This window comes from Leptonychotes weddellii, chromosome 7 (assembly GCF_054177405.1).
Source record: "Leptonychotes weddellii isolate Sample4059 chromosome 7, ASM5417740v2, whole genome shotgun sequence".
Lineage (NCBI taxonomy): Eukaryota > Metazoa > Chordata > Mammalia > Carnivora > Phocidae > Leptonychotes > Leptonychotes weddellii.
Window position 1 is genome coordinate 526889 of NC_138375.1, and position 12550 is coordinate 539438.

At 52.1% G+C, this 12550-nt stretch overlaps 1 protein-coding gene across 2 annotated transcripts in view; it reads left to right on the top strand.

The window, feature by feature from the left end:
* Positions 1–150: 150 nt before the first annotated feature.
* The window catches only part of TRIP13 (thyroid hormone receptor interactor 13), a 16327-nt gene continuing 3927 nt past the window's right edge, over positions 151–12550 (top strand). The window contains exons 1-10 of one of the 2 annotated variants that reach the window (XM_081825849.1): positions 151–320; positions 1102–1252; positions 2728–2857; positions 3624–3679; positions 4404–4494; positions 6150–6222; positions 8795–8858; positions 9681–9767; positions 10009–10115; positions 12074–12227. In XM_081825849.1, coding sequence (XP_081681975.1) covers positions 229–320; positions 1102–1252; positions 2728–2857; positions 3624–3679; positions 4404–4494; positions 6150–6222; positions 8795–8858; positions 9681–9767; positions 10009–10115; positions 12074–12227 — 1005 coding nt within the window. In that variant the 5' untranslated portion in view covers positions 151–228. Of the gene's footprint in view, positions 321–1101; positions 1268–2727; positions 2858–3623; positions 3680–4403; positions 4495–6149; positions 6223–8794; positions 8859–9680; positions 9768–10008; positions 10116–12073; positions 12228–12550 lie in introns of both variants that reach the window. The other variant, XM_081825848.1, reaches the window with a different exon arrangement.

Consider the following 12550-nt stretch of genomic DNA (forward strand, 5'->3'; position numbering starts at 1 on the left):
CGGCCGGAAGTCGGCCCGCCCCGCCGGCGCCCAGCGCTTCCGGGTCAGGGGGCGGCGCGCCGCGCGCGGCACTTTCGAGCGCGGGCGGGCGAGCGGGAGCCGGGAGCGGCCCGGGCGGCGGCGGCGGCGGTGGCGGCGGCGGCGGCGGCGGCGCGGGGCGCGAGGCGGCGGCGGCCACGCTCCGGCCGGGTCCCCGCTGCTCCCGGCGGCGGCGGCGGCGGCGGCGCCATGGACGAGGCCGTGGGCGACCTGAAGCAGGCGCTGCCCTGCGTGGCCGAGGCGCCGACCGTGCATGTGGAGGTGCACCAGCGCAGCGGCAGGTGAGCCCCGGGGGCTCGCGCGGGCCGGACCGAAGGGGCGCCGGCTGCTGGCGGAGCGCGGAGACGCCGTCCGCGGACCGTGCGGCGGCGTCTGGTGGCCGCCGCCCGACGTGTGAGCCTCGCGGGCCGCCCCCGGGGTCGGCGTGGAGACGGTGTTGTGGGCGCCGCCTGTGCGCGGCGGGGGGAGACCGCCCAGAGCGGCCTGCCCCCGAGGGACGGTCCCGGGGCTCCGAGGGTCGCAGTGTGGAGGGAGCCGAGGGCGCAGGGCCAGCCGGGGTCCTGGGAGGGGTTCTGGAAGCCGCCCGTGCCGCACCGAAAGCCTCGCGTTTGGCTCAGGCGGGTCACAGGCCTGGGGCTTCTGCTACGGTGCATCCCCGGGCGCCGGGAGGTTTGTTGTTTCGCTCATAGAGCCAGCGGTTTCCTGAGCGCCGGTTGTGCGGGTCTGGCCCCGGGCACCGTGGGTGTGCTGACCCACCTTCCCCAGTCTGGCCCCGGGCACCCTGGGTGTGCTGACCCACCATCCTGGCCACGTCCCGGGCACCCTGGGTGTGCTGACCCACCTTCGCCAGTCTGGTCCCGGGCACCGTGGGTGTGCTGACCCACCTCTGGTCAGCTGGTATAGCAGGAACCATTACTGCTGCCCCTTTCTCTGAGGGAGAAGCAGGGCGACCCCGGGCAAGCCCACTGCTGCTCCTTTCTGGAGCAGTCTGATTTGGACACAGATTGCTACAGTGTTGTTCTAAACTGAGCTCTCTTCTTCCTGTCTCCTTTGTTTCCCCAGCACTGCAAAAAAAGAAGACATAAAGCAGAGTGTTAGAAAGCTACTCAACAGACATAATATTGTGTTTGGGGACTACACGTGGACTGAATTCGATGAGCCTTTTCTGACCAGAAACGTGCAATCCGTGTCTATTGTTGACACAGAGTTAAAGGTGAAAGACCCACAGGTACCTAATTCACTGTGAGGAGGAATCATTAATTCTTAGCTGAATACAGAGTCCATGTCATGAGGGTGCCTGGCTGGCTCAGTCTGTGGAGTGTGCGATCTTGATCTTGGGTTCATGAGTTCAAGCCCCACATTGGGGGTAGAGTTTACTTTTAAGAAAGCAAAAAAACAAAAGTATCATGAATATGTGCTTGCTTCTTTGCTGGTCTGTTGTCAGAAACTGCCTGATTTACCTTTTGGTTTGTTAGATGGGCACCAGCTCTGTGAAGAGCCAGGTGGTGGGAGTAGATGTGACCCCGCTGTCCGGATGCTCACAGCACAGTAGGGGGACAGATGGGAAACCAGAGGCAGGATACAGTGCAGTGGTGGGCTACGCTGACGAGACCCCCCTACCCGTTCCCTGTTCTTGAGGCCAGTGTAGGACCATAGGAGACATGGGGGCTACAGCTGCAGAGAGAAGATGGGCTTTCCTTCTAGACGGTCTTCATCTAGTCCATCGTGTGGACTGTCTCACCCACCACCTTTGTGTGAAAGGGTGGATGCGTTGGGGCATTTCTGTCGGTATAAAAGCAGCCCAAAGTGTCTGCCTCAGGAAGACGTATCACCTGTATCTGTGTGGTTCGCGTCTCATAAAGAATCAATTTGGAAGAATTGGCTTGGCAATTTTGCTTGCAAGGTGGACCTCTCCATTCGTGTGCTGGGACTAACCCTTGCGGCTTGTCAGTTTTATCCATCCTACTTGATTTTGGCCAGCCTGAAGGAAACAGAAGAGCTTTCCACACTACTGAGGAAGGACAGATTAAAGGACGGATTTTAACGTTCTCATCTTTGAGTTGGCACGTTCACCTAGAGGAATTTGTCTTAACAATTATGTGATTTTATAAAGATACGTGAACTATATATATGTTTTGTTAATGATGGCTAATGATTTGAAATATCTTAACTGTCTATTAATCAGCGGTTGGCTAAGGAAATGATACATCCACACCTAATGTGGTATAGTTGTGAAAAAGCACACGCTGATTCTTACTACTGACAGAAAATGTTTCCAAGCTCTACTGAGAGGGAAAGGCGCAGTTAGAAAACTATGCGGCTGAATCCATGTTCGGTCAAGTATGTGTGGTGCGTCATAGACCAAAACATGGGTGAGGTTGGATGTGGGGGGCTTTGGCATTCTTCCTTCTGTGTTTTTTTGTATTTTTTCAACAAGCATGTAACTTTTATGATTACAAAGAACAGTAAAGTCCTTTCTTGAATAAAGGCGGGGGGAAGTATTTAAAAAAGAGCTAATACTAAACCTGAACATGGTAGCTTTTCTACCTAATCTAAGAACTGGTTTCTGACATTCTGCATGTTCGATCTTTGTTTTTGGATGTTACCATCTAACTTCGATGACTAGAATTAGGAAGTGAATTATTTTTCAGTTTGTGTGGATTTGTTTGGTTTCCCTTCTCACCACAGCCCATTGATCTGGGTGCCTGCACAATTGCACTTCACGTCTTCCAGCTGAACGAGGGAGGCCCCAGCAGTGAGACTCTGGAAGAGGAGACTGAGAACATCACTGCAGCAAGTCACTGGGTCCTGCCTGCAGGTGCGTGACAGTGACAGCAGGCGGGCCACACTCGAGACACAAGGTCAGACGTCAGCACGTGGCCTGGGCTCTCCAAGTCAGTTAGCTGAGGAGTTTGCATTCATCCATTTGTTTTGTACGCTTTCAGCATGTCTTATTTCTTGTGAAATGGAGAGCATATCATAAAAGAGGAAAGTAGAGATCTTCACTGTAAGACTGTGTTCCTTCAGGCAGGTCCCTCTAAGATGGTGCTAATTGAGAATCTGAAGGTGTTCTTCTTTTCCTGCCCAATTGCTCACCTGCTGCGTGACTCCTTCCTCCTGCCTTCTCTTTGCTTCTCTGAGGACTTTGCCATGGTTCTAGCAGGTGGAGTCGGGGGGTAGCTCAGTCCTTGGGGCTTATGTCTGAGGTCCTGACAGCTGGACTAGACCTGCTGCTGTCTTGCCCAAGTGCTGGCTGGCAGGGAGAGTGGTGGGTCAGGGATATGTTCATGGCAAAGTGCAGGTCCACAAAAGACAATTGTGTGGAGTAACATGATGAGAAAGTGACTCTGTACTCCATTTAATTATCTGTCAAAAGTTATGTGACTGGCAGTTACTTAGCATCTTTAATTTTAAGAAGAATTCAAATATTAAGAAAAAGTTCAAAAAGTTAACTTCCCTATAATGAGAATCTTAGCCGGCCACTCATGGGGCAGTGGAGAGCATCAGCGGCTCAGAGCAAACCTCAGTGGTCAGTGTAATAGCCTGCTTTCCTAAAATTAGGTTTTTGTTTTATTCTTTCCCAGCTGAATTCCATGGGCTTTGGGATAGCCTCGTATATGATGTGGAAGTCAAATCTCATGTAAGTTTTTTGTGCTATTTTCCAAGAAGGCCGGTTATTTGAAGTGGGATCAGTACTGTGTTGTTCTCCAGCATCTTGGAGCCCTTTGACTCAAAAAGGCTTTGGGAACTCAGGCCCACCAGCAGCCCATGTCCTGCATATCTGTCCTCCGGGGTTGCCCCCCAGCAGAGTGGTCTCGGGAGAGAAAGGGGAGGGTGCCCATTGTGAAGACAACTTTGATTGGATTGTGCTCTTAAGAACCCACTGGGACTGAGGAGGCAGGGCCAAAGGTCAGACAGAGCAGGTGGGCAGGCCTGAGCAAGCACCAGCTCGTCTGAACCCTTCAAGGGGAAGGGCCCTTCTGCATGCGGTGGGGGACTCTGGAGGTTCACCCCGCGTCCCCCCAGGCTGCGAGAACACAGTCCTGGCTGCTGTCTCGGGCACATGTGCTGCCGCTTGCCCACTGCCCCGTTGCCCCGAGGTCGGAGACGCTTGTCACGTGATCAGTCTCGTCCCTTGTGCGATCTTGGCATCTTTAGTGAAAGTGACCCTCGTGTTTGTCCTTTACACTTACACTGTAACAGCCAGCCTGTCCTCGTGTGGCATCTCTGGTGCCGCGGTGGCAGCTTCCAAGGGGCAGCCCAGGGCCCGTCCCCACTCCCCGGGTGTAAGCTCCAGCAGCACATCTGGTGGGAACCTCCACTGCAACGGCACCTTTGACTGCATTTTACCTTTCTTCACTCAGCTCCTTGACTACGTGATGACGACTTTGCTGTTCTCAGACAAGAACGTTGACAGCAATCTCATCGCCTGGAACCGGGTGGTGCTGTTGCATGGTAAAGCATGTGGGCTTTTACTTATTTAACAAGATAGACTGTGTGAAATCGGGCTTCTTTACTCATCCCGTTGACCTTTGAGGAGTTCCCACTCTGTTTTCTGATGCAGCCAGAGTTGCCTTAGAATGTCCCTTCCCTGACAAGCCGATCTAGCTCATGTTACTCTGGGCATCTGCTACTTGACCTGCCATTTGGCAGCCACCTGATCACTGCCTTGTGACTTTTCTGCATTATTATCAAACTTTTCAGGGTGCCTGGGTGGCTCAGTTGGTTGAGCGACTGCCTTCGGCTCAGGTCACGATCCTGGAGTCCCGGGATCGAGTCCCGCATCGGGCTCCCTGCTCGGCGGGGAGTCTCCTTCTCCCTCTGACCCTCCTCCCTCTCATGCTCTCTGTCTCTCATTCTCTCTGTCTCAAATAAATAAGTAAAATCTTAAAAAAAAACCAACAACTTTTCAAGTATCTGTCTAATCCCCCAAGTGATCATATGATTCTTAGGGCAGTAATTGCCTCACGTTTCTTTGTAGTGTCCTTAGAACTTCACTTTATGACTGTAAAACATGACAGCCGTACTCTCCTGAAATTCTGTCTGAATCTTCTCCGAGGAAAACATTGGGTTTTTCGGGGCACCTGGGTGGCTCAGTCATTGGGCGTCTGCCTTGGGCTCAGGTCATGATCCCAGGGTCCTGGGATCGGGTCTCACGTCGGGCTCCCTGCGCAGCAGGGAACCTGCTTCTCCCTCTCCCTCTGCTTGTATGCTCTTTCTCTCTCTCTCTTTGTCTGTCTGTCAAGTAAATAAATAAAATCTTTAAAAAAAGCATTGGGTTTTTCTTGATGTCACTGGTTAGAAAGGAATCGAGAGAACACCCAAGTGAAATGGGGGTGCAGAGTCATTAGCTTCTTACATCAGTTAAGGTTATAGGTTGCTATGCAGTCCTAAAAAGTGTCTATTAAGCAGCAAATATGCTCAGCACATTGTCCTAATACTAGGTTTTGAGTAGGCGATCAATAGATATTTTAATTAGTGAAATAGCTAATATTCTCTTTAGAATTGGTATTTTTTTTTTAATTGTTGAGAATGTGTGCAGAAAATCAGAGTTGAAGGTGCCTGTCCTCTGACAGATGCATTTGTCCTTCACATTGGTCTCAGAGCTGCTACAGGGCTCTGCGCTAAGTGGCCCACAGGGAAGAAGCTGTATGAGCGGGGCCCTCACCTGGCTGCCATTCTGGTTTAGTGTGGGCCCCGGTGAAATGAGGGTCATGAGAGGTGTTTGACCTTTCGCCAGGTGTCTTTGTGGATTGTATAGAAGACACATGGGGACAAGGAGGGTGTCAGTGAAGACGTCAACCAGGAAATGTAGCCCTCTTGGGATGCTGAGGGGAGTTGCGTGCCAGGAGGCAGTGCTCTGTTGGGGGCGTGGGAGCTAAGACCAGAAACACGAGCTGAGTTCAAACTAGGAGGAAAAGGGAAAGACTCGTAAAGCGTGTTGGTGATATTTTACGGCACTCACGCTGCTGGCGGACTTCTTTGTGAGTTAGCAAGCAGTGCTTGGGGGAATAACATTCATAGCATTGAGTTCTCCCTATTTTGTATGCTGTGCATAATGCACCCACTTGTTAAACGCTGGCTTAACATTTGCTTGGGTTTTGTTGCAGGTCCTCCGGGAACTGGAAAAACATCCCTGTGTAAAGCGTTAGCCCAGAAACTGACCATTAGACTTTCAAGCAGGTAACTTCTGGTAATTTGAGAAAGGAGAGCAGCAGGACGGGATTGCTTGCTTCTCGTTTGTGGCACAGAGGTGTTTTTATTTTTTAATCATTTCCCTTGACTCTGTATGTAGTCCCTCTCTTTCAAGGCAGGTTAATTACTTCCTCAGTACTCAGCGGTGCCAAGTTAGGGTCTCAGTCTTTTTAAATTGATGGCACTTGCTTTACAGTCAGCACGTGGTCTTTCTGGTGACTTCCTGTACGCATCAGAACATGTTTCTGCTTTCGGGGGTGGGATGCTTGGGTGACAGCTCAGGATGCTTGCTGCTCTTGCTGATGGTCACTGTTCCATCACCTGGGAGAGGAGTGGCCAAGTCTCTCAGGCTGGGTCTGTTTCTTCTTGAGCTCTGGCAGCTTCATCACGTTTAGACTCTACGTGGCCATTGTTTCAGGTACCCCCGCCCCCATTTTCTGTTGATTTGCAGGTTCAATGACCTGATATTGTCCCACGGGCCACTGATGTGCTTTTTGGTCTTTTCAGGTTTTTAGAATTTTCTGTGTTCCATTTTGGGCCATTTTTCAAAATATCTAATATGCTTTTAATCCCATTCGGCGACATCTTCATTTCTGATAGTGTATATTTCTCTTCGGGAGGTTCCGCTTGTTTCCTTTCATACTTTTCAGCTCTCTGATGCTGTGCTCTTGCTGAAATGCTCGAGCAAGTGTACCGTCACAGTTTCACTTTCTTCTCTGCTAATTCCATCGCACTTGTCAGTTCTGAGTCTCACTGTTGCTGGGTGGTTCTCCTGCTTCGGGGTCAGTTTCTGCTTGTCCTGCCAGCCAAGCTTTGATCGAATGCAGACCTTGTTTCTGTTGGATTTTGTTCTGGTGGGCATTTCCGTTACTTGTGATTTAACGTGATCCTCTTGAGGTTTGTTCTTAAGCTTTGTTGGAGTGGGGTCTAGACTGAATGCTGAAGGGAGGCCCTTCGGGGGTCTCAGGGGAGCCCCCTGAGTCATAGTGGGTACTGTCCACTTGGGCCATTGGGAACGTGAACGTCCCAGCTGTGAACACCAGGAACCGTACAGCTCAGGGCTCTCCAGCCTCATGGGATTTCCCTTTTCTCATATCCCTGAGTGTTCAGCAAAGACCCAGAGGGACCCTGTGATGATTCCTGGAGCTTTATTCCTACGTATCTGCGTCCCCTCTGGAACTCTGCTCGGTTGCCTCCAGCTGCCTCAGGTTCCTAGAACTCAGGCCTCTGTGTCCAGGTCGGCCCGGTGGCTGCACACTTCTTGGGTCCCCTCCAGGGCTGTGGCTGGAAGGTGCTGCAGGCAGAGAGCCAGAGCACTTTAGGGCCCCCTCAGGTCCCGTGTGGGGTGACAATCCTCCATGCCTGCCACCCAGTCCCGTCACAGCTGCCGTTGTGATTTTGTCTCATTTTCTGCTTGATTAATTCGGAGGGTTAATCTGATACTCATTACTCAGTGTGACTTTAGATGAGGGAATCCTATGAGGTATACTTTGATCTATTCTTCTTTTCAAAAATGTCCTGTAGGTATTTTTATGTTGGGAAACTGCTCTTTATCTACCCTCTATTTTATGTTTGGCGACTTGGTTTTTGTCTTGACATACTGAAACACATCTGTGTTTTAAAGATCTCTTGGGGTGATTTCCTAAAACACAGGAGACTGAAGATGTTACTATAAGAAATACAACTCTCTGAAGTACAACCATCTGGAAATATGCATTTATTTTTTGGCTTTGAAGTTGTAAAAAGAAACCTTAGCGAGCCTTTGTTGCTCATCTTATCAAAACGCTTAGAATTAAATAGTAATATTCAACCCAATCTTTATTTCGTTAGGTTGTCTCTCCCCTTCCCTCTTTTGTAAACAGAATTAGTAAATGGAAAGCCAATTAGAATTTTTTGAAAGTGACTGTTTTTCTTGTGTGGACTTTCCAGGTGCAGAGGACCTGGCTCGGCTTCCCTTCTGCCTCAGTCTCGCTCCCTGTCTGCTTTTAGTTAGAAATAAGCGTGTTCAGGTCTCAGCCGCCTCCTGTGCGTGCAGAGGGTCAGTGGTAGATTTCAGTCAGTATGTGCTGAGGTTCACTTTGGGGCATCTGGGCAGCCCCGGGCTCGGGAAGTAATTTTGTGCTGCGAAACAGGTTGTCACACTCATTTCAGTTTTAGGGAAGGAAGAAAGCATGTTCAGCTCCAGCCAGAAAGCTCCTGACGGTTATGTTTTGTTTTGCCTGCCAGGTTACTACTGGTAATACTTCTTACAGCGCTGGAGATGTGAATTATGCGTAGATTAGAAGTGAGGGAGATTTTACTCTCGCTTTGATTCAAATGAAGATATTATTCAATTCAAAACACTTTGTTTGCTTTAACCAGAACCACTGACTGCATGTCATTAGGTTTTCATAATTATTTGAGCCCTTTTTGGTATTACCCTGTAATTCATGATTGCCTCGAGCCCTGGTTAGTAACTGGTGATTTAACCAGTTAGTGGGCAGTGCTAAAGAAGGAGTGGTTGCCACTGGGGGTACCTGATTTGTAAACCAGTCGTCTTAACTCTGTTTTATCCTCCCAGGTACCGGTATGGCCAATTAATTGAAATAAACAGCCACAGTCTCTTTTCTAAGTGGTTTTCGGAAGTAAGTATTAGCATCACTTCTACCTCTCAGGATTGCCGACCTTGTAGTTGAAAAGGTGTCCCGTGTAGTAGGCAAACCTTCTCCAAGAACATGAGAAATCGGCAACACGTGACTGTGTGGCTGACTTCAGGGTCAGAGGGAAGTTCCAGAGCTAAGCAGTAACTTGGAAGTAGTGTGAGGCCTGAGAGGACCCTCTGCTTGTCACATCCATACCTTTGGGTGGGACAGACACTCACCTTTCTCTTAGGGAGAGCACCCTCATTCTAGCGAGCGCCGCATCCTCAGCTGAGCACGCCCCCAGGGCCCTGAGCCTCGTTCCTCTATCGGAATTGCAGGGCTCAGCCAAGGTGACGTTGTAAGTGCCCCTCAGCACAGGAGAATGCCGCCCAGGCACCTGTGTCTGTAGGTCCCTCTGGTGGGTGGTGAGCCAGGACAGGGAGCACTTGGAAGGCATGCACCTACCAGCTTGCCTGTTTGCGTCCGTGGCCCATCTTGTTCCTAGTCATGGGGACGGCAGGGAAAGGGAAGGAGGAAGTGCACAGAGTGTGAGGCGCCCATGCCAGGCAGCCCGGAGCTGAGCCGGTGTGGGTTCAGGCTCGCTGTCCTGGCGCGTGGAATAGGGCAAGGTAGCGTGTGGTCCGCCTCCTTCCATGTGGCCCTGGCTTCTTGGATTTAGGGATTTCTCCAAGGGGCCGTCAGGAGACAGTGGGCTTCTCGGGCCCCTTGGGCTCAGACCGAGGCTGGGTGGGGACCATGGGTACATGTCTACACCAGGCAGCGTGAAGAGTGCAAGTCGACACTAAAGGAGTATTTTGGTTCCAGAGTGGCAAGCTGGTAACTAAGATGTTCCAGAAGATTCAGGACTTGATTGATGACAAAGATGCTCTGGTGTTTGTGCTGATTGATGAGGTATGCACATCTGGACATCACACCTGTGACTGAAGCAAATCCAACCCCTGGCTGAGCCCGGCCTCCGTCCAGCCCTCCGGTCATGCAGCCCACTCCTCCTCGGTATCCCGCATGTCCAGCTTCTGGCAGAGTGGGCTCAGCACACCCCTTCACTTGTTCCCCACTTGCTCTGTTGTTGCATCCCATGGCTGCCTGTGGGGCCAGGCGCTATCCTTTTCCACCTTTTGTCCCATCCCCACAGGTGGAGAGCCTCACAGCCGCCCGTAATGCTTGCAGGGCAGGCGCCGAGCCTTCGGATGCCATACGCGTGGTCAATGCCGTCTTGACCCAGATCGATCAGATTAAGAGGTAATGCTGACATGGTGGCCTCACGTGAGAAGCCATGGGCAGGGTGTGAGGTGCCCGCACACCCCTAGACCTTACTTCCGGCTCCTCGACTGGACACAGCGGCTGCTGCTAAGCATCAGCTCTGTCTTTGCCCGTCTGAGGCAGTATATATACTAAACGCAATAATGAAGAATTAAGTACTCGTACTAAACTGCTAAAAACGTAACATACTTGAGTGTGGTGAAAACTCGCACGATGCAGAGAAGCACATGCCACGGAGTGAAACACGCCACGTTCAAGCACTGGTGCCAGCACTGCCCAGCGTTTGTTAGCCTCGAAGGGCTGGCGGTGGGCGGGTGAGTGTCACCTGCGTGCCCTTCATGGGGCCAGATTCCGTCTCTCCGCAGTCCGGCCGTGCAGGTCCAGAGCCTGTGGTCAGTGTGCCCCAAGCTGATCCAGCTTTAGGGAGTGACTCCTACTAACCTGACTCACAAGGAAGTGATGTCCAAACCAGAGCCCCTGTGTGCTCCCCACAGTGTTTCACCGCCCCCTCTGCTGATCACAGCTCTCACAGTGAGTCCTGGGAGTGCTGTCCTCCACTGTGGGTGCCAGACTCCAGAGCACCGCCTGGAAGCTAGCTTACTGCATGTGGACTCACAGGGAACTGAGTTGTGCTAAGGGCTGTTTCCTCCAGGCCTTCAGGGTAGTTTTACCACAGAGGCTCTGATTTCCTGAGATGCGGCTCTTGGGGTAGACTGCAGGGGCCGCTTGCTTCCACCCTGCCACAGGCCAGCCACGTGCGAGGTGCAGCCCCTCCTCATCTCTGCTTCCTTCCCCGCCCCTGCTCCTCAGTCTGGTTTCTACCCCTGTGCCTCCTTCACCTGAGGGCCTTTGCTCTCCCTGGAGTTTTCTACAGCATCTGACTCCTGGCAACCCCTCCCCAGCCTCCACTCTCCAGACCACCTCAGTTTCTGCCACTGGCCTCTCATCTCTTCAGGCAGCCTAGGCAGCCCATGCCTGGCCTTCTCCCCTCTTCTGTTGCTCACCCCTTAGAGGCCTGCGGGACCACCTGGACCAGGTATCAGGCACACTCCCAGGGCAGCCATTCAGCTCTGAAACCCCATTTCCAGGGTTCCCACTGAGCCCCAATGCCCCTCCTGTCGCCAGCAGGTGTGGGCTCAGGAGGGAATAGGGACACGTGGGCCTCTGGTTTCCCTCGTACCTTCTTGTCCCCTTTTACTTCACGCTCCCTGTTCAGGCCCCTCAAGGTGACCCTTCCAGACCTTCCTTTGTGTGTATCTGACTCTCTGGGCTCCTAGGACCCCTGCACTCCCTGCCCCTACCCTCACTGGCTCACCCCTGCTCACCCTGTGCTATGCACCTGTTGCTAGATACTAGGTAAAGCTGGCCATTCACCTTCCTGCAGCCTGTATGCCAACCACGGGCCCCAGGGGAGCATGCTCCCCAGGGTGCCTTGGGCCTTCTCTGTGCTGGCCCATGTCAGTGAACAGACTAGGCAACAGTGCTCTCTTTGTAGAGCTTAGAAGCTAAAGGGGGAAAGCAGCTGGTAAACAGGATAAATAGTTCAGCTTCGCAACGTGTGGGGGTCATGAGAACCATGTGGAGAGCAGTTACCCGGGCATGCCCAGCAGGTTGATGGGGCAGTCAGGACTGCACACAAGTGAGAGCTTCACCACACCATGGTTGAGGGAAGAGAGGAAATAGTGAAGTGGGAGTCCAGGAGAACTTTCCAGAAGGCAGAGGAGCAGAGGGTCTGTTTGGTGCACTGTGTTGCGGCCAGGAGAGCCTAGTGGGGAGTTGGGAGTCCCACAGGCACTCAGGCGTGAGCCTTGGAAGACTTTGTGTAGGCCAGTGTTGGGACTTGGAGTACAGTGGCTAGGATGCTGGCTTTCATGGGCGGAGGGTGTGAGGGAGTCACTGAGGCACCTGGTGACTGGCGCGCACTCCTCTACCTTCAGGCACTGCAACGTGGTGATTCTGACCACTTCCAACATCACAGAGAGGATCGACGTGGCCTTCGTGGACAGGGCTGACATCAGGCAGTACATTGGACCGCCGTCTGCAGCAGCCATCTTCAAAATCTACCTCTCGTGTTTGGAAGAACTGATGAAGGTGCTGGGTGTCTTTTCACTCTTCTAGCAGCGGATTTCTCATGTTTTTCCATTCCCTGACATAGCTCAAAATAGCTAATTCCAATATGGAGTGAGTTACCTGAATGCAGCATTAACGGTCTTAAAAAGTTGAAAACTGCAGTTGTGTCTGGCAGGTTGAGCTGTTAGTTGAAATTGTGGCCACTGACTCAATATTTTTGTTCTTTTGGCACAAAATGATGATCATGACTATTTGATCTACTGATCTGCAGGGGATGAGTGAGTGGGGGGGGGATTGGCTGTGGTAGCCTACCGGCACGTCCTGGTCCACAGAGAGACCTCCTG